The 21,676-nt window shown below is 45.0% G+C and overlaps 1 protein-coding gene across 1 annotated transcript; it reads left to right on the top strand.

Moving 5' to 3' along the window:
• The first annotated feature begins 885 nt into the window (after positions 1 to 885).
• On the top strand, positions 886 to 13,974 carry Hbegf (heparin binding EGF like growth factor). Its single transcript, XM_070035993.1, has 6 exons — positions 886 to 1,159; positions 1,379 to 1,546; positions 3,883 to 4,060; positions 10,751 to 10,906; positions 11,692 to 11,782; positions 12,553 to 13,974. Exons 1-5 carry the CDS (start codon positions 1,114 to 1,116, stop codon positions 11,762 to 11,764), a joined length of 621 nt encoding a protein of 206 aa, XP_069892094.1. The 5' UTR covers positions 886 to 1,113; the 3' UTR covers positions 11,765 to 11,782; positions 12,553 to 13,974.
• Positions 13,975 to 21,676: the final 7,702 nt, after the last annotated feature.

The raw sequence follows: 21,676 nt of genomic DNA, 5'->3' as shown, positions 1-21,676 counted from the left end.
ACCTGTTGACCAGAGCAGTCTAGGTTAGCCAGCTGGGTCCTGGTTGAGGGAGAGTTTTTTTTTTTTTTTTTTTTTACTACGGTGGCAAGGAAAAATGTAAGGCTTCTTTGATAATCTGTCTCTCTGATCTCAGAAGTTTAAGGATTATAATCCATCATAAAAAATTCTACCGTGGACTCTTGTCACTAGACGAAAGCTGGGAGAAGCTACTCTAAACTTCTTCTGCTAGGCTAGATTGGCACCAGGTGTATGCAACTTCAACTCTGCTCACCTCGGGCTCCTAAGAACCGCTTTATAATTCTTGTGTTTCGTTTTTAAATGATTAATGAGCTAGCTAGTCTTACTGCATTGATAGGCAAAAGAAAGAAAGAAAGAAGGAAAAAGAAAAAAAGAAATGAAAAAAATAAAGCGAGCTTCTGAAACTCTGGGTGGAAACTCACGGGTGGAAAACCCCACTGGTATGGAGCTGGGATGGTCTAAAGAATCAGGCCCGAAACCCAGCTCTCTGATCAGCAGTCACAACGCTGCAGCTCTCTAGGCGTTTGGGGGAAAGGTAGGACCGGTCCCTGCCACCTGCCGATCGGTGGCCCTACCCACTGCCAGGCCTCCACTGCCCTGGCTTGCTCCCCAAAAATGTGAGCGCGGCCTGCTCCACACGCCGCTTTCCCATCGCGCTCGCCCGCCCGCGGGTCCGGGGCTACGTTGGTTGGCGGCGCCAAGGGCCGGGCTCGCTTCCCGGCCCGGGAGGGGGGCGGGGAGGGGAGAGAAGGGGGCGGCGCCCGGCGGGGCGGAGCTCCGGCGCCTCGCGGAGCCTTATTCCCCACGGCGCGACGAAGGAGTGCTCAGTCCGCCCGAGGAGCTGCACGCGGCACGCGGCTGATCGGCCTGACGGAGGTGTTAGGGCTCGGGCGCGGACCCCCGGGGAGCGGACCGACGCGCGGCGGCTGTGAGCTGAGCAAAGGTCCCAGCCGGGCTTGCACCCACAGAGGCAGGCGGCTTCACAGTGCCCGGCGGAATCTCTGCGCCCCCCCTGCCTGCCTCCCGTGCGGGCTCTCAGTGCCCGCCGCTTCCAAACTGATTGCTGCCTTGCTGACTCTGCCCGGGTCTGGGAACATGAAGCTGCTGCCGTCGGTGGTGCCAAAGCTCTTTCTGGCTGCAAGTAAGATAGCTGCTGACGCCCCCGAGGTCGGGGGCGGGGGGGAATGGGGGCGCTGTGCGGGGGGGGGGGACAAGGAAAGATCGCTGCAGCGCCCCCGACGCGTGCCACTGCGTGCCACTTGGTGGGGCCCGTGCGCTCCGGCGGGAGGGCGTAGACAGCCATGCAAGGAGGCGCGGGGTCTAGGTGGGGGTCTTATGCGGCCTTGCCCTTGGTTCTCAGTGTTCTCCGCGTTGGTGACTGGCGAGAGCCTGGAGCGGCTTCGGAGAGGGATGGCAGCTGGAACCAGCAATCCGGACCCTCCCACTGGCTCCACGGACCAGTTGCTACCCACGGGAGGTGCCCGAACCAGGGAGGTCGTGGACTTGGAAGAGTCAGCCCTTTTCAGAGGTGGGTGAGGGGGCTGCCCACTACTGGACTCTGGTGAACAGTTGAAGAATAATCAGCTCTAAGATGCATCCTTTTGGGCGCTCCTGTGGATTATTTATGCAGGACTAGAAGCAAAAGCTGATGGCATTGCAGAAAGCTGGGCATCCTGAAATGCAGGTCCCAGGTTCTACTGTCTTTTTTTTTTTTTTTTTTTTTTTTTGGTCTTTGGGTTCCACTTGGTGAGTTATCACCTTCTGGATACTTTGGAGCAAACTGAAGCAGGCAAGTTGTCCTCTGAAGTAAGCTAAGCTAGTAGGTAGTAGGTAGTAGGAATATAGTTAAGATGCTTTTCTTAGAGTTCCTATGTGAAAATGGATACAAGTCCTGCTTTCCAAATCCAGTGATAAGGAAAATATCTAAAGTGGAGATAACAGATGTGCCACTTATAAGCATAAAATCGGTTTGCAGTGATAGTCTTCTCCACCCACTTACCTTCAGGTTGGGGAAATGGGAGGGAATGAGGAACTGGTGGCCTACCTGGGTGAGACCAGCTCCTCTGGGGAGGCTTTAAAAGGTGAGCCTTGGGGCCTTAAGGGGCTGTTTTGAATATTCCTGACACCAGAAGACTTCCTAACCAATTGAATCCCCAAGGAGACTCCAAGGGGAAAGAACCACGTGGGTTCCTCCCACCTGCCTGTGTGGCTAAGGCTGAGAACAGATATTGATTGGGCATAGTCCAGATCCTGCTGGTTTCCCTGCCTCTGGCTACCTGCAGTGATTTTCAGGGGTGGAGCAGAGTCTAAGCCCTGTGACCCGGAATAACTATATTTGGTTGGGAAGATACTCACCTGTTCTAGCCCCGCCTGTCACTCAGCTGCCTTTCTCCCCCTTAACCTGAGAGCTTCACTTGGTTGCTCCAAGTGTTTGCTCCAAAGCTAAACCTGTATTCCCAGACTTCATCCTCTTATAGTGGCCCTTTGGGGTCACCCATGGCCTAAACAGCCTAGATTCTCCTGGCTCTCTCTTCCTAAGCTGGGCAGGGCTGGGCTAGGCTGTGACTCACTCTCCTTCCCCCACCCCCCCAATCCCCCACCCACATGGCTGCTCCTCATACCTCTGTAGACCTGACTCACTCTGGGTAGAAGCCTAGCTGTCACTCTGCCATTCTCTCACTCTTTATGATTACTTGGACTTCCTGCCTGGGTCTCTGTGTTCCTCACTTGGCCACCTGCCTCACCTGGGATGGATTACATTTTTAATCCTTCATGGCTGTGGGCAAGTCAGTGCCCTTCAGGATTCTAAGTTCTTGAAAATGTAAGGCCATAATCTTTGGGGGAGCCACTTCTAGCTTGAGAACTTTTCAGTCTCCAGTCTAATGTTTCATTCTCACCTTTCTGCCAAACATAGGCTATAGCCATAGATACTGGACGCCTTTCTATTATTGGGTGCAGGTGTGGGAAAGAAGCTGGTGTCAGACCCTGGAACTAGTGAGCGTAGCCTTTGTCAGTCCCAGCTGAATGTCTGGGTAAGATTGTTTTTCCCCCAGCCTCTGAATTCTGGGAAGAAGTGGGGAGTCACTTTTTAACCTCCCTATCCCTTATACACATGTATCACCCCCCCCAAAAGATCAGAGAACTATAAACATAATATTTGAGGATAGATGTAAATGGAGAGAAGGATAAATATTTTGCTTGAAATGGGAAAAAGACAGTCTTTACCAGGGATAAGCTGCTTGCTATTTCTGAGCTGGGCCTTGATACTAATGGGAATCCCAGAGGGGGGTCACCTGAACACACAGACGCTCTTCTTATTTTAGAAGCCTCCTACCCCAAAACATCCAACTATCTTCTCCAAAAGCAATTTTTGTCTGTGACACTATCTTCCTGCAAGTGGGTCACTGAGTGAAGTAACAGGAAATGAAGACTAAAATAGAATGAAGTAGATGCGGGGGGAGTTGGAGATGGAGGTGGGAGGTGGACAATGGTGTGGGAATCAGTTTGGTAGCTTTGCTTGCTACTATTGGCTGCTATTACTCAGGAGCTATAGCATTTCCTGAATGAGGTTCTTAAGTTGGGAACTATCCTAGCCTCTACCTCCTCCTGAAATGCCATTTTTCTAGTGGGTCTACACAGTGTCCCTCTAGCACGTGAGAGGTACCAAACCAGAGAGTCTTCCCAAACCTCTGATGCTAGGTAGGATCAAAGCATACACAGGTGTGGATGGGCCCATGACTGTAATCCCAGCACTCAGAAGGCTGAGGCCTAAGGAGCACAAGTTTAAGGCTAGCCTTAAAACAGACTTTTTCTCAAAAAAGTGTCATAGAATCAAAGTCTTACCAGCATACCTTTCTCCTGCAGTTGCTTTATCTTCCAAGCCACAAGCTCTAGCCACGCCAAGCAAAGAAGAGACGGGGAAAAGAAAGAAGAAGGGCAAAGGATTAGGGAAGAAGAGAGACCCATGTCTTCGGAAGTATAAGGACTTCTGCATCCATGGAGAATGCAAATATCTGAAGGAGCTCCGGGCTCCATCATGCATGTAAGTATCCCTTCCCCAGATGGAATCTCAGCACACTCTCCGCCATGTGGCTGTTTCTCCTTGTTACTGTTTCTTGAAGTCACAATTTCACCCACGCTTTTTTTTTAACCTTTGGGTGGAAGTTCAGAAGAGGGAAAATATTTTTAGTCCACAGAAGCCCCTTCCCCCACTACCAAAGAGAATGCAGTTTCCTGTGGTATGGGTTTGTGACACTCTTCAATCCTCAGGGACATTTCCTGCTTGTCCAGAAATGAGCATGTGGCTAGGAGAGCTAACTCCTGGAGGCAGCTAGTCCTTCATTCCTGCCTTGTGCATTTTTCTGTGTGGGAGGTGGTAGAAAATATGGCAAAACAGGTTCCTGGGTACAGTGGAGCTTCTGTAAGCAGAAATGAGGTGCATTCGATCGCATGCTGTGCAGGTATTGTATACTAGGAAGATGTGTGCTTATGAATGAACAAATGTAGGTTAGTTCTAAGGCATGGTAGGGCTGTATAGAGAAGAATATATACAAGGAATGTACAGAGAGGAATCATTGTGGGGCAAAGGGAACCCTCCCCCTCCCCAGTCCTGCTTCCTCACTGCACCATGGGCCAGGAGAGTATTGGCCTTTGGTCAGGGGGTACTAGAACACATTCTTTGTGCAAGATTAAAAGGAAATAGAACCCAACCCAGCAGGCAACATCAGTCCTTCCCTGGCAGGAGTGTGGGTGGAGGGGCTGTGGGTTGCTTAGCTTCTAGCCAAACCCAGCATTCGGCTGCCTTGGCAACCCCTCAGGGATGACAGCACTGCCATGCTCTCTGGCAGGCATAATGTCACCACTGTGCCTGAGGCCAACACCCCACGTCAGGCTGCAAACATCCGTCTTCTTTCCTGTGGGGACTGAGCAGACTCCGGGGACCTTGTGACCTGGAGATTCTGGGTGTGCTAACTCACTATTGTGTGCATGCTGTCTCCCATCTTATCAAGAAATCTGACTGTGTAGTGTCTCTTTTAACACTGACTGGTGCAGATCCTTGGCTTTTTTTTTTCCTTTTTTTTTTCTTTGTCAGTTGTGGGGCTTAAACTCAGGCCTGAGCACTGTTCCTTAGCTCTTTTGTTCAAGTGCTCTACCATTTTGAGCCACAGTGCAGCTTCTAGTTATCTGGTGGTTAATTGGAGGTAAGAGTCTCATGGACTTTTGTGCCCAGATTGGCTTTGAGCCACGATTCTCAGCCTCCTGAGTAGCTGGGATTATAGGCATGAGCTATCAGTACCCAGTGATCCCTTGACTTATACAAACTTCTTTGTTCAGAGCCTGGTACCTGTGGCTCACTCTCAGAATCCTAGCTCCTCAAGAGCCTAAGATCTGCAGTATCACAGTTCAAAGCCAGTCCAGGGAAAAATAGTCCGAGAGACTCCATCTCCAATTAGCCACCTAAAAGCTGGGTTAGAGGTGTGGCTTAAGTGGTAGAGAGCCAGCTGTAAGCAAGTAAACTAAGGGAGGACTCTTAGTTCAAGCCCTGGTACTGGCACAAAAGCAAAATAAGAAAACATCTTGACTTGTGAGTACATACTTAGCAGAGCTGCCCCATATTTGGCAATCAGCAGAGAAACCTATCTACAATGATTGTGTCCTTTCTTGCAACATCCTTGTTAGGAGCTTGGCATGGGAAGAGATTGTTTAAGAGTGGTGTAGAGCCATGCGCTGGTGGCTCGTTCCTGTAATTCTAGCTACTCAGGAGGCTGAGATCTGAGGATCACGGTTCAAAGCCAGTTTGGGCAGAAATGTTGTAAGACTCTTATCCCTAACCATCTGGAAACCAGAACTGGCACTGAAGCACAAGTGGTAGAGCACTCACCTTACCCTGAAGAGCTCAAGGACAGTGCCCAGGCCCAGAGTTCAAGTCCCAGGACCAACAACAACAACAAAAAAGTGGTGAAGAAAGTCTTCTTAGGGCTGGTAGAGTGCTTGCTTTGCATGCATGAGGCCCTGGGTTTGATTCCTCAGCACCACATAAGCAGAAAAGGCCAGAAATGGTGCTATGGCTCAAGTGGTAGAGCGCTAGCCTTGAGCTGAAGAGCTGAGGGACAGAGCCCAGGCCCAGAGTTCAGGCCCCATGACTGACAAAAAAGAAAAGAAAAAAGAAAAGAAAAAGCCTTTGTAGTATCCTTTCCAATGTCTGGCAACAGAAAGAAAATGTTTTGTCTTACATTTGTAAAATGGCATCATTAGCTCAGGATGGAGAAAGTGACTCTTAAGGCAGTCAAGATGGACTGAGACCAGGAATCTTTCTGGGCTACATTGGCCCAGGGCATTTTGATGAGTGGATGTGGGACTAAGAACCCTTATAAGGCTACTGTCCTGAAGAGTAAATCTCAACTGACCACCTGAACCCAGAGATCCTGATAATTGTGCCCAAAGCCATCTTCTCAGTGGCCCTAGGATAATGGTGGTAGTCATAATGTTAACATCTCCCCTCCATCCCAGAGCTTAGTGTTTACATTTAATATAAATGAAACCCAGTGAGTGTATTAAGTACCTACTTGTTGCCAGTTGGTCTTCTAAGAGATGGGGAGAAGATATGGTCCTTGTGGTTTCCAAAAGCCCTTTGCTGGGTAGACAAGATTTTCTATTTCTACTTGAAAAATGAGGAAACTACAGCCAACAAGTTGCATGAGATCAGCAGCTAAATAAGTAGATAGAAATAGAACCAGGGTCTCAGGTGCCTCACTCCTAGGTCAGCATGCTTTCCATGTCTCCAGGCCCCACTGTTGGCTTTCATCTTTCTTCCCAGTCCTGACCATGAGTTTGAGCAAGATTTTATAGAGGACAGCTGTTGTTCTAGAGCACTCTTAGGCTTAAAGCGTAGCGATCTGACTTGAAGATCCATGCCAGCTTGCTGGACAGATTTTCATGGGGTAGATTCTGTGTCTGGTCTGGCTGCTTCATATGTCCAGGTACTCAGGGAAAAAAAAAAGAGCTTTTGGGTTGGCGTAGTATGACATCTGTGCATTTATCTCTGGGGAGTCTTTGTGGTTCCTCCTTGTTTCCAGATCCAGGAACCACCAGCCAGGGTGTGTCCAGACTGCTGTGGTAAACTTGGGGCTATCGGGCTTCCTAAACCAACCCTCTGCAGCCACCATAAATAGGAAAAACCTTCTGTGTCATCAGCCAAGTTACCCTCAAACAGTTTCCTGGGGCTTTGGACTGGCCACTGACCCAGAAATTGGCTGCGAAGTTTCCTGTGGCTGAAGGAAACCTGGGAGCATATGTGTTAGGGAGGACTTAAAGTTGGAAGAGAGACAGGAGTGGAGCCTGTATTTGATCTCACTGCCCAGATGCCCAGAGGATTGGTGAGCCCTTTCAGTTGACTCCAGCTGGCTTGGGTTCCCTATTTGAGCTAGCAGCTGTACCCTCTGCAGGTCCAATTATATAATAAATCACACCTATGTAGGACCTTCCTTCCATTAAGTGCTTTCATCCATATTATCCACTTAGATCTATTGACAATGCTCCAGTGATATAGTCACTTATTATATTGTATTAGGACACCAGTCTTAGAAAGGTAATGTGACTTGCAAAAAAAAATCAGCTGGCTAGAAATAGCAGCAGAAAGCTGAGCACTGGTGGCTCATACTTTGTAATCCTAGCTGCTCAGGAGGCTGAGATCTTGAGGATCCAGGTTCAAAGCCAGCCTGGGCAGGAAAGGCCATAAGACTCTTATCTCCAATTAACCACCAGAAAACCGGAAGTGGCGCTATGGCTCGAAGTGGTATAATAAGCAGAAAAGCTCAGGGGGTGTCCCATGACTGACCACCCCCCCCCAAAAAAGTAGTGGAACCAATCTGATGATACGCTATTCCTGGTGTCCTTATCAAATGATGCCCCTCCATCTGCTGGAGTCTAGTCCCTAGAGAGTTTTGTATTGTTGTTGTTTTTGTACCAATCCTGGGCCTTGAACTCAGGGCCTGAGCACTGTTTCTGAACTTTTTTTGCCAATTGAGCCACTGCTCCACTTCCAGCTTTTTGGTGGCTAATTTTGGGTAATTCTCTCAGACTTTCCTGCCTGGGCTGGCTTTGAATCTCAATCCTGAGATCTCAGCCTCCTGAGTAGCTGGGATTACAGGCATATGCCACCTGTACTTGGGTTCTTGCTTCTGTTATACATATTCTGAAATGGGTCATAGACATGGAGCAGAGGAATTTGTCCTAGTTTGATGGACATGGGTGCTGGCTCTGGACAAGACACATGATCTCACCCCCACCCGGGGATGCTTGGAATGTACTAGATCCCCCCTCCCCCTTTCTTCCCTAGGGGAAGCCAAGAGATGGCTGCTAAGGGAGGGAGAAGTGGGTAATATTAGGATGTTTACATTATTATCCTTTTGACTCAGGCTGGAGGTGGAGGGATTATGTAACTGAATTGCTGGACTCTGAGGCCAAGCTTTATTTCTATCATCTGAGTAACTACCTGTGGGGTTTGAATGCTAGACTAGAAGTACAAAACAGACTTAACTTCAGTTCTCCTCTTCTGGGCCAGGACAGTCTCTGAAGTCATCCAGGCTGCTGTATTGAATCTTGGTTCTAGCACTCACTAACTTTGTAATTTTGGCAACTTATTTAATGAAAGTTAAACCTCAGTTTCTTCATCTTCAAAATGAGGATAGTAGCTGGATGCTGGTGGCTCATGCCTATAATCCTAGTGACTCAGGAGGCTGAGATCTAAGGATCTCAGTTTTGAAACCAGCCCAGGCCATGAGACTCTCGTCTTCACTGAAACACCAAAAAATAAAGCCAGAAATGCATCTGTGGCTCAAGTGGTAGAATACTAGCCTTGAACAAAATTGTTCAGGGACAGCAACCAGTCCTTGTGTTCAAGCTCCAAAACTAGCACACAGAAAAACTGGGGATAGTAACTCCTTCATAGACATGGTTTTAACCTGAAAGGTCCCAGGTTCAATCCCTAGCACCAGTCAAATAAATAAGATTAAGTGAAGTGTCTTTGTAAAGCAGCTCAGAGTACTTGGCTCATAGTAACCTTTGATGTTTGCTACTTATTAGTGCCAATTATTAAGGCTATGAATAAATAGAAATAAACAATACAGTCAGAGAGCAGGGCTAGATAAACCCAAGAGCCTGTCAGATGTGTTACCTTACATATGTGAACCTTTACTGTTCCAAATGGGAAGAATCAGAAATCAAAGTGGCTTCTGTTTAATCTTGCTGCTTTCTAGTTAAACCTAAGTTCTCTAACTCCTGATCACTGTGCACAGGTGATTTTCCAGGATATTCCTGGCAGCTTCCTCCATGCCTTGATAGGTTTGGGGTGACTTTTTATCCCCCATCCCAGGTGATGGATCACATGCATGGAAAAAGCTGGGCAAAGAACTATGTATTCTGGGCATGACCTACCTTTATCCTGCAGTGAGCTGGGTCTTGGGAAGGAAGAGGTACAAGGCAGTACTATGGTAAGGGCAGAGATGCAGCACTACTCAGCCTGACTTCTCTGCGCTGCTGAGTGACTCCTTGGACGAGTGGCTCCTTGAGCATCCCTGCTGCCCTGTCAAGAGAAGGATTCTCCCTGAGGCATCAGGTGCACAATTTCCTTCTCAAAGAAAGTGCAGTTAGAGGACCACACAGTTCTCAGTGCCTTCATCAGCAGCTAGTGGCTTCATGTCCCCAAGCTGACAGGCTGTCCCTGCCCCTGGCTGGTAGGTTGGCAGCCTGCTGAGCCCAGAGTCAGACAATCCCCATCAGTGCTTCTGCACTGCTGTGTGACCTTGAGAAGCCACTTCACCTTTTTGTAGAATAGGGCTCCCATAAACATCAAAGGATCTCTGGAGTCCAGAGAAAGGAAGGGATATGAATGTGTTTCTTCAGCAGTTTTTCTAAAAGCTTCAAGGAAATGCTTTGTTAGAAGAAGCAGTTGCCACTTAAGAAGAGCCAAGGGATTGTTTGTGACATTCTTTTACTGTGGCAGGGCAGCTGGGCAGGAAGATGCTATCTTGGTTTTGTTTGCTTTGTCCTGTGATGAAGGAGGCCTGAAAGCTCCACATTCAGAGGCAAAGGCTGTAGTGAGGCTCCCAGGTTGGGCCCTGTACTCAGAGGGAGCTGCGAGTTAAATGAAAGAAACTTGAGAAAAATGACTCCTAGCAAGGGAACAGGGCCTATGAATAGGCTAAGCAGCAGTAGGGAGGGACTGGCCGCTAGAAGCATTGATGGGCAAGGCTTGATTTATTTCTGGGTTAGAATGTTGAGGGGCCTCACTGGAGGGAGTGATACTGAATCCCCTCAACTCAACCCACCGCCCTGGGGCCCCAGCACTCTTAAGTGGCTTAAACAGATTGTCTTAACACACATGTAATAAATCAGCCACACATGGAATAGATCTAAACTGAGACCTTCAAGTCCATCATTTTTTCCCTGCCTGGAGCAGGACTCTGGGACCAGAGAACCAGAGGAAGTAGTAAGGGGGAGGACAACAAAGGAAAGATGAATGCAAGGGAGCATATCAGAGGGCCATTTTCAGAATGCTCTGAAAGGAGAAAGCTAGAGGAAAGGTAGAAATCATGAGCAGAGATTGAAAGGCTGAGGGTATAGAAAATGGAGTTTGGCTTAAATAGGTAGAACATTGCAGAGAGAGACACAGACAAAGATGCCAAGTCATTTACCCCCCTCTCCTTTTTTTTTTTTTTTGGTCTTATAACAGCTGCCATCCAGGTTACCATGGAGAGAGGTGTCATGGACTGAGCCTCCCAGTGGAGAATCGCTTGTATTCATATGACCACACCACTATCCTGGCCGTGGTGGCTGTGGTGCTGTCATCTGTCTGTCTGCTTGTCATCGTGGGACTTCTTATGTTTAGGTGAGTTTTGGGGAACCCATCATAGTCTGGTTCTGCCAATCTCTCCCCTTCTACTTCATCTTGGGATTCCCCAGCTGTTGAACGCACGAACCCCATTCTCATATCTCTAAATTCTGAGCTAGATACCGGGTGCAGATTCTCTAAAAATCTACTTTGTCGGGCATGGCATGAGGCCAGCTAGTGTTTTAGAGCCCAGGACATATATAACAGGTTCTGTTTCCTCACAAGGGTTTGTTTCCTGTTTCTGGGGCCCAGGGACTCACCCATAAAGCCACCATTTCACACATTTCTTTCTCTTGGCTCTGTTCTTCAATGCATTCGTGTGTTATTTGGTTGTGAAGATCTGAATGATACTTTTGATATATATACTTCCAATTCTGAGATATCTGAATCAGGCTAAACATCCAGTCTGGGTATATTGTAGGTTGGGGGAGACCTGAAATACGTGTTTTCAAGTGGTACAACTCATCCATTGTGAGACCTAGAGCAAGGTACCTGTTTTTTTTCTGAGAACAGTAATCTTTCATTTTTTATACTATTCACCTACCTCATGAGGATATTTTAAGGATCAAAGAAATGTAGGTAAAATGTAACCTGCTGGTAGATACAGGCATCCCTCAGTTGGCCTTTGTCCAGAGATCTATGGGACTGCCATATTCTCTGGAGTTTTCCAAGTAATGGAAAGAACAACCAAGGCAGAGTTCTTAGGAAGGACCTGCTCTGAGACTTGCACATTCTCGTTCTTACAGTAGGCAGCTCTTGCTCACAAACCTTACTTTTCTTAGGTACCACAGGAGAGGAGGTTATGATGTGGAAAATGAAGAGAAAGTGAAGTTGGGCATGACTAATTCCCATTGAAAGAGACCGATGCTCAAGGTAATAGCACCTCCTTTGCCCCTAGCAGCATCAAGGGCCAGGGTATGGGTAGTCTCCTGGTCTATTTCAGTGAGTACTGAATTTTTCTCTTGACTAAGGGTTGGGGTATAGGATAGGGGATTGGGAAGAGAGGTTACAGTGCACAATTAGTTTTAAAAAGAACACTGATGAATTATCATCAGGGTGTACGTTGTTAGATACCTACCCCCCCTCACTCCTACCCCCCCGTAAAAAAAACCAAATACTTAGAAGGTCAGCTTCTCCTTTACTTCAGCCCCTTTCACTCCTTGACTCCCCCTTTTGTGGTACAGGTATTAGAACTCAGGGCCTAGCACCTTCTAGGAAAGCACTCTTATCACTTGAGCCGTGCCTCATCCCTTTTTGCTTTTTCAGGTAGGGTCTGAAGCTTTTGTTTGTGGCTGTTTCAGGCAGAGATTTTTCCCATTTATGAATCCTGTGTAGCTAGGATTACAGGCATGAGACATAGTATTTGACTGCTCTTTTCGTTTTCTTTTGGGGGAGCAGACTGAGGTTTAAACTCAGGGCACAGTCTACCACTTGACCATACTCCCAACCTACTCTTTCCATTTCTTAAAACTGGACCATGGAGACTTTCTGAGACTTCTTTAGACTGGACCCAGCTTCCCCCTTTCCCCACAGTATTGGGAGATTGAACCCAGGGCTTCATGCATGCTAGGCTAGTGCTTTAATACTCAAGCCACACCCTTAACCCTTGACCTAACTTTAAATGTCTTTCTCTTGTGCTGTAGGAATCTGCAGGGATGGCCTCCTCTGAGAAGACACTAGTTGATTGCAGGTCTGCAGAGGGAAAAACTTTCCAACTAGTCACAAGACTTTATCAACCCTAGCTTTGGTATCTCGTTTGGGCCTCCTATAATTGCTTTGCGAAAATACCAGAGCCTACAAGTGCCAAACTATATGTTCAGTGGGATGGAGATCAGAAGAAAACAAAAATCAGGACCTTCAGGCCCTTCTGATTCCCCGCCACCAAACCCACTCCTCCCATCAGTTTATTTAAACACTTGTCTTCTGGACTAAAATACCAGCTAAATTCCATATGCTCCAGGATCTTTCAAGAGAAAAAGAAAAACAAACGAGGAAGAAAGAAAGACTGTGGCCTATGGAAGAAAGCAACAAAGTTGAGAAGCCATGTACTCAAGTAGTCACCAAGGGATCTACTTTTTGGACCCTCCAGTGCTGGACGAGCTAACTGTGAAATACCACAAACCTGAGAACTCGAGATTTTGGGACTTCTACCCAGAGGGGAGAGAAAAAAAAAAACAACTATTTTTTGTTGTTGTTCGTTTGTTTGTAAAATGCCTTTTAAATTATATATTTATTTTATTCTATGTATGTTAATTTATTTAGTTTTTAACAATCTAACAATAATATTTCAAGTGCCTAGACTGTTACTTTCGCAATGTCATGGCCCTCCTTGCATCCCCACCATCTGGCTCAGTGCAACACACTGTCACAAATCTGAGATGGCTCTGTGACCTATATGTGGCAGTTCATTGTTTGTCTACATTTCTAAAGATACCCCAGGAGCAGAGTGCCCCCAGGGAACTGCGGATGGTCAGGATGCAGGAGTTGACTTGGTCAGACCCACTCTATGAGTTGGATTGCAGTCTTGCCTAGGCGATTTTGTCTACTGTTTGTGTTTTGAAAGCCCAAGGTGCTGATGTCAATGTGTAACTGATATCGGTGTTTCCCTGTCCTCTACCCACCAAATCTCAGAAGAGATTGGTTGTCCATACCTATGGCTGTCCTAGCCTCTTACCCCCACAGACCCAGGCCCACAGAGTGGAAACCCGCTCTCCCTTGTGTCAAGACATTTCTCTTACTCCTGCCATTCTTCTGGTGCTACTCCACGCAGGGGTCAATGCAGCAGAGGACAGTCTGGAGAAGGTGTTAGCAAGGAAAAAGACTGAGGAGGAACAGGAAATGTTAGCATCGACCTGTTCTTGAAAAATTGATTAACTTGTTATTCGCTATAGAAGAGCTGTTTGGAGTTGGTGAAAGTTTTGGGTAGCATCACCCATCTTACTAAAACTACAAACATTTGCTGTTATGGTCCCTTCTGGAAGTTTCTGGTGCCATATCTGAACTGTTACAACCTGTATTTCCAAACCCGGTTCATATTTATATTTTACAATCCAAATAAAGATAACCCTTATACCACAGTCTGCTTGTTTTAACTGGGCACTTGTTACTATTGTTTTTAGTGATTACTGGGGTTTGAACTCAAAGCATCACTTGCTAGGTAGCTACTCTACTACTCGATGTCCCCAACCTTTTTGCTTTAGTTATTTTTCAGTTAGAGTCCTATGTTTTACTTTCTCAGGGCTGTCCTGAATCTTGATTCTCCTACTTGATACCTCCCAGGTAGCTGGCATGACAGATACATTCCACTATGCTCAGCTTTTTATTGGTTGAGATGGATTCTCATTAGCTTTTTGTTTGGGCAGTCCTGTAGGTTTCTACCTCCCAAGTGAAAAGATTTTTCTAAAATTAAGGGCACTTTTTTGCACTCCACACAGTGCTATTAAGGACCAATGCCTGACTTTAGTAATCAGTTAAGATGTCGAAAATAACTGGTGTACTGAGTTTCTTTGAACTCTGTGGGTTCCCTTTCCTGCTTCCAAGTTTCTAGTCTCAAGCCCGTAGGCTGGACTGGGCTTTTCTGAGCATACTTTGTTTCTCCAGCTGAGGTTTCCTGCAGGTTCAGGGTTTCCTGTCTTTCAGCTGCTCTCTCCTGCCGCCTCTGTTACTAATGGAGTTCCTCTCAGAAGTCCTCTAGGCTGCTGTACTATTTCAATAATGAGGATTGAACTCAGATCCCTTTGTATGCTAGGCAGGTGTTCTGCCAATTGAGCTATGCCTCCAAGTCCTTAGGCTTTTGCTAGGTTGATACAGTGGCTCTGAGAACTTCTGAATCTTCATCTATTACTTTTTTCTCATTTTTTCTTTTGTTATTTATTTATTTTTGCAGATCCTGGGGCTTGAACTCAGGGCCTGGGCACTATCCCTGAGCTTCTTTTGATCAAGACTAGCACATCTGAGCCATAGCACCACTTCTGGCTTTTTCTGTTTATGTGATACTGGGGAATCAAACCCAGGGCTTCATGCATGCTAGGCAAGTACTCTACCACTAAGCCACATTCTCGGCCCTATCCACTAATTAAAAAAAATTTAAAACTAAAGTAGTACAAAGGGACTTAAGTTTAACATGTCAGTTTATGAGTATAATGAATCGATTGCTTCTGCACCCACTTTTTTTCTTTTTTGGTTCAAGTCCAATACTCAAACTTAGTACCTAACACTTTCCCTCATTGACTGGTGCTCTATCAACTGAGACATGCCTCCAACCCCTGCATCCACTTAAGATTGCTCATCAGAAGTTGGCCCTCTGAGCACTGAGAAACATCTACCTTTTCTTTCTTTTTCTTTTTCTTTTCTTTTCTTTTTTTTTGTCGGTCATGGGGCTTGAACTCTGGGCCTGGGCGCTGTCCCTCAGCTCTTCAGCTCAAGGAGAGTGCTCTACCACTTGAGCTACAGCGCCACTTCCAGTTTTCTGGTGGTTTATTGGAGATAGGAGTCTCACAGTCTTTCCTGCCCGGGCTGGCTTTGAACCGCGATCCTCAGATCTCAGCCTCCTGAGTAGCTAGGATTACAGGCGTGAGCCACCAGCGCCCGGCCTTCTTTTTCTTTTTGTCATTTGTAGGGCTTGAACTCTGGGCTTGGGTGCTGTCCCTGCGCTCTTCAGCTCAAGGCGAGCACTCTACCACTTGAGCCACAGCGCCACTTCTGGTTTTCTAGTGGTTTACCTGAGATAAGAGTCACACGAAGTTTCCTGCCCAGGCTGGCTTTGAACCTCCATCCTCAGATCTCAGCCTCCTGAATAGCTAGGATTACAGGAGTGAGCCACCAGTGCCCAGCCATCTACCTTTTCTTGACAGACCCCCTTTTAGCTTTCTATAAGATATTTTAATTTTTTTGTACTTAATATAATCATCAATAGGTTTTTTTTTTATTGTAAAGATACTGTACAGAGGGTTACAGTTACATGAGTGAGGTAATGAGTACACTTCCTCTTGAACATTGTTACCCCCTCCATTTTTTTCCCCCTACCATCATCAATAGGTTTATAAACATTTAGCACTCACTGAATGCTTACTATATATGAACACTGGCTACATGCTTTATAGGAACTATCTCACAACTTACAACAATCTGGAGGGTAGGTGCTTATTATTAAAAGAAAAAAGACAAGATGTGTATTGGGAAAACCTGACTCCCAAGCCTGTACTCTAACCACTAAGTTACACTCTTAAGTTCTACAGCTTGGACTGGTTTTTCTCTTCTTCCAGAGATAATATAATGAAGAAATCATATGTAAAAAGAGAACAACTCCTTATCAGAGTTCCTTCCGCCGCCAGTTCACAAATTCATGAAAGGTGGTCCAATGTGCCTTATTAGGATATAGTAGAGGAGAAAAAGGACAAGCTAACTAAAATTTTGGTCTAAGTCCATGCTTCACTGTTAGGGCAGTGCCTTCATGTATGATACTTAGTCTCTGAACCTGTCTGTAAAATAGAGGTACTTATATGAGCTAGCGGCTGGGAATGTGGCTTAGTGGTAGAGTGCTTGCCTAGCATGCATAAAGCCCTAAATTCAATTCTTCAGTTCCATATAAGCAGAGAAGGCCAGAAGTGGCACTGTGGCTCAAGTGCTAGCCTTGATCAAAAGCTTATGGATGGTGCCCAGACCCTGAGTTCAAGCCCCAGGACTGGCAAAAAAAAAAAAAAAAAAAAAAACTGGAAATAGGGAGTAGATTAAATGGCAGAATGCCTGCCTTGCCAGTACTGAGCCCCTGAGTTCAAACCCCAGTACCACCAAAAGATTGAGGGTATGGGTGGGTTTGGGAAAGATGAAAGAAAATATTGAAAGGGGTTATATTGATCAAGATGCATTGTACTCATAATCTGACTTGTTGTATTGTATTGAAACCTCTTTGTACAACTACTTAAACAAGAAATCCAGCATCTCTGGATCATGCCTAAAATCCTAACTACTGAGGAGGCTGAGATCTGAGGATGTAGTTCAAAGCCAACCTCCAGGCAAGAAGGGCTCTTCTCTCCAATTAACCGCCAAAAAAAATGAAACCAAACCCGGAAGTTAATGTCTCACTCAAGTGATAGTCTTGAGTAAAAAAAACTCAGGAATAGCACTCAAGCACCCAAGCCCTAAGTTCAAGCCTCAGGACTAGCACCATAAAAAAGAAAAGAAAGAAAGAAAAAAGAAAAAAGATATCGATTTATCCTGAAGGTAAGCTACACTTCTGCATAACGTGCAGAAGACCCTGAATTTGATGTGTACTACAATAAATTACATGTACATATATATTTCTATATCTATCTTAAAGAGTCGCAAAGTATTTGACAATAATACAGTGAAATCTGTTGATCTGTTGAAATCATTAGAGAAGGAATAGAGGGATAAGGGAGAGGCATAGGGGGTGAGTTTGATATAGATAATGTATATTTGTACAGAAGTTCACAGTGATACCCCCTTGTGCAACTATTATAAGCTAGCAATCTTTTTCAATTTTTGTTGTTATTATAAAGGTGATTTACAGAGGAATTACAGTTATATAAGTCAGGTAATTAATACATTTCTTTTTTGGGGGAGTGTCCGGTTGTGGGGCCTGAACTCTGGGCCTGGGCGCTGTCCCTCAGCTCTTCAGCTCAAGGCTAGCGCTCTACCACTTGAGCCACAGCGTCACTTCCAGCTTTTTTTTTCCTTTTGCTTATGGGGTGCTGAGGAATCGAACCCAGGGCCTCATGATGCAAGGCAAGCGCTCTACCACTGGGCCATCTTCCCAGCCCCATGAATACATTTCTTTTTGGACAATGTCACCCCTTCCCTCACTCTCTCCCAGTTATGCTAATAACTATCATTTAAAAAAAAAGAAAAAAAAACAAATTGCTTATCTGAGTGCTGAAGTTCAGTTTTCATAACTGCAGGAGTCAATAAGCAAATGTTTCCTTTTTATATCTGAAAGAAATAGCAAAAACAATATACAAGGTACATTTTATGTTCTACAAGATAGTGATCTCTTTATCTTTATTTCTTTTTTTCATTTTTTTTTTTGGGGTCCGGTAGTGGGGCCTGAACTCTGGGCCTGGGCGCTGTCCCTCAGCTTTTCAGCTCAAGGCTAGCGCTCTACCACTTGAGCCACAGCGCCACTTCCGGGTTTTTTTCTTTTTGCTTATGTGGTGCTGAGGAATCAAACCCAGGGCCTCATGCATGCAAGGCAAGCACTCTACCACTGAGCCACCTTCCCAGCCCTCTTTTTCATTTTTGAGACAAGATCTCATTTTGTAGCCCAGGCTGGCCTGGAATTCATGATGCTCCTCTCTGAGACTCTGAAATGCTGGTAATGCAGGTATATGCCATCATACCTGGCTCATCTATTAATAATACTAGAAGCCAGCTTGGTTACATAGTGAATCCACTAAAAAGAAAGAAAGAAAGAAAGAAAGAAAGAAAGAAAGAAAGAAAGAAAGAAAGAAAGAAAGAAAGAAAGAAAGAAAGAAAGAAAGAAAGAAAGAAAGAAAGAAAGAAAGAAAGAGAAAGAAAGAAAGAAAGAAAGAAAGAAAGAAAAGAAAAGAAAGGTTTCTATTACACTTTTTTTTTTTGCCAGCTCAACTCTGGGCCTGGGCTCTGTCCCTGAGTTTTTTGTGCTCAAGGCTAGCACTCTAGCATGTGAGCTATAGTTCCACTCCTGGTTTTCTTTGTAGTTTTAGTGGAGATAAGAGTGTCACTGACTTTCCTGCCCACGCTAGCTTCCTCAGATCCTCAGATTTCAGCCTACTGAGTAGTTAGGTTTATAGAGGTAAACCTCCAGTACCCAGCATGTTATACATTTAAACAATTTATTTTTTAAATATTTAAATTATTTTAGCCATAAAATGCTCCTAAAGTTCATAGTTCCAAATCTAAATAATTATATTTACATTATTTAATTTTTTGCTCTTAGATACTTTAGTAACTATATATTGTATTATGTATTATATACACAATTTTTTCCTTAGAAAGTTACTTTCAGTATTTTTTTGAGGGGGGTGTGGGTCGGTCGTGGGGCTTGAACTCTGGGTCTGGGCACGGTCCTTGAGTTCTTCAGCTCAAGGCATGCTCTCTACCACTTGAGCCACAGAGCCATTTCCAGTTTTCTAGTCGTTAATTGGAGATAAGAGTCTCATGGACCTTTCTGCCTAGGCTGGCTTTGAACCATGATCCTCAGATAGCAGCCTCCTAAGTAGCTAGGATACAGGTATGTAATACTGGTGCCCAGCTCAGTATTTTTTTTTAATAGAGAATTCCTTCAAATAATGGCATAAATAACCTGGTTACTCTATCATATCATTCTGAAGCCACTGTTTTGGATTTCTCATGAGTAGAAGCAGCATCATTGGTCTATTAATAATCATTTGGATAAAATGGTAGTATTTCCTCCCAGAACTTAAATGACCTATCCAAGGAGCAAATTAATGGCATGTCTAGGATTGAAAACTAGGCCTTTGCATTCTTTCTTTAGAAACAAACATTGCTTTTTAAGCATTGTTTCATATTTAACCTCAACTGCGATTTCAAAGGAGCCCTAAAGATCTTTATAGGTCTTTGAGGATTTAAGCACCCATGGAACTGTGGAACATTGTCCAAATATATCACTTTAACTAGACTGGTCTGAAATTCTTCCCTTTGTCAACAATGCCTGAAATTCAAGCTTCCTGTTGGAGAATGCTAATACTCTTGGGAATAGCTATGCTTTAAGCCAGTGGCATTCTTTGCTGGGGTAATTCATTTTAGCCTTATTCATTCAGCAAATATTTGTGAAGGCCTCCCTATCACCTTCCAAATGAGATTCCTGTTCTGAAGGAGAGGGTATTTTGACACAGGATGGGGGTGAAAAGAGCTCATTTTGGAGCAAAGACATTCATTTATTCCCTCCAAATAACAAAAAAACAAAAAACTGCCTGTGCTTAGTACAAGAGGCTCATGCCTGCAATCCTAGTTACCAGGAGGCTGAGATCTGAGGATCATGGTAAGAAGCCAGCCCAGGCCAAAATGTCTATGAGGCTCTTATCTCCAATTAACTAAAAAAAAGTGAGCTTTGGTTCAAAGAGGTAGAATTCTAGCCTTGAGCAAAAGAGCTCAGGGACAGTACTCAGGCCCTGAGTTCAAGCCCCACAATTAACAACAACAAAAAAATTGACTGGGCACTTCAAAATGTCAAGAACTGGGGCTGGGAAGGTGGCTTAGTGGTAGAGCGCTTGCCTTGCATGCATGAGGCCCTGGTTCGATTCCTCAGCACCACATAAGCAGAAAAGCTGGAAGTGGTGCTGTGGCTCAAGTGGTAGAGCACTAGCCTTGAGCTGAAGAGCTGAGGGTCAGCGCTTGAGTTCAGGCCCCACGACTGACCAAAAAATAAAAATAAAATAAATGTCAAGTACTGTTCTTGTCACTAGAGAATCAGTCTCTTATCAATGAATAGTACTGACAGTGGACCACAATACATGCATACATAAATTGGATAATTTCAGATATAAACAGTTTCAGAATAAGCAATGTGCTGATGTGGGTGGGTACAGAAGTCATTTGTATAAGTGGGGGGCTTCTTCTCTGACAAGGTAACATTTGACCTGAGAAAAGCAGGGATCAGGCATATAAAGTCCCTGAGACAAAAAATAAGCTCAGTGTGTATGAGGGACCGGGGGAACTGTATAATGTGGAGCCTCCTGGACATGGTAAACAATTTGGAAACCAATAGAGTAATGTGTGTGCGTGTGTGCTGTGCGTGTATGTGTACCAGTACAGGTGCTTGAATTCAGGGCCTCAATGCTATCCCTTAGCTTTCATGCTCAAGGCTGGTGCTCTACCACTTGAGCTTTCTGGTTGTTAATTAGAGATAAGAATCTCCCTGACGGAGCCAATTATGAAAAGTGTGACATAGATTAAGATGCATTGTACTCATACACTGACAGGTTGAATTGTGACCCCTTTGTACAACTACTTAAAATAATAAAAAATACAATTAAAAAAACTCTCATAGATTTTCCTGTCTGGGCTGGCTTCTAGCCAAGATCTTCAGATTTCAGTCTCCTAAGTGTAGCTAGGAGAACAGGAATAAGTCATTGGTGTCTGGCTCACCAATGTAGTATTTGTGGCAAGGAAGTGATATGATTTGATTTACATTTCAGAAACATAACTACTTACAGAAAAGGGGTTCTAGAAGGCACAAGTGAAAGAAGCTAGACTACTTAGGATACCTCTACTAGTGTAGACAAGAGGCAATGGTGGACAGAAGTAGGCCTGTAGCAGAGAAGTGGAAAGAAAGAAAGAAAGAAAGAAAGAAAGAAAGAAAGAAAGAAAGAAAGAAAGAAAGAAAGAAAGAAAGAAAGAAAGAAAGAAAGAAAGAAAGAAAGAAAGAAAGGAAGGAAGGAAGGAAGGAAGGAAGGAAGAAAGAAAAGAAGAAAGGAAGGAAGGAAGGAAGGAAGGAAGGAAGGAAGGAAGGAAAGAAAGAAGAAGGAAGGAAGGAAGGAAGGAAGAAAGAAGTCAAATACAGGATCTGTTTTGGAAGAATCACATGTAACATATGCTGATGAACTAACTGAGTGAGGGTGTGTGAGGAAAAGAAGAAGCAAGGATGACTTCTTGGAATTTAGCCTGAGCAACTGGGTAAACAATGGCTCTTTTAATCAATACAGAAAAGAATGGGGGCAAGTTCAAGGGGCCATGGAAATCAAGAATTCTTTTGCAGCTATGTTAAGTCCATGTAGGGTGAAGGACGGCACTGCAGAGAGGGAAGTG

The sequence above is a fragment of the Dipodomys merriami genome, unplaced genomic scaffold (genome assembly GCF_024711535.1).
Source record: "Dipodomys merriami isolate MVZ:Mamm:240054 unplaced genomic scaffold, mDipMer1.0.p SCAF_27, whole genome shotgun sequence".
Taxonomy (NCBI): Eukaryota; Metazoa; Chordata; class Mammalia; order Rodentia; family Heteromyidae; genus Dipodomys; species Dipodomys merriami.
This window is presented reverse-complemented; position numbering and strand designations above follow the sequence as displayed.

Coding starts and splice junctions, on each gene's coding strand:
- Hbegf (XM_070035993.1), top strand. CDS start 1,114: ATGAAGCTGCTGCCGTCGGTGGTGCCAAAGCTCTTTCTGGCTGCAA. Junction 1,547..3,882: donor AGAGTCAGCCCTTTTCAGAG/GTGGGTGAGGGG, acceptor TTTCTCCTGCAG/TTGCTTTATCTTCCAAGCCA. Junction 4,061..10,750: donor CTCCGGGCTCCATCATGCAT/GTAAGTATCCCT, acceptor GTCTTATAACAG/CTGCCATCCAGGTTACCATG.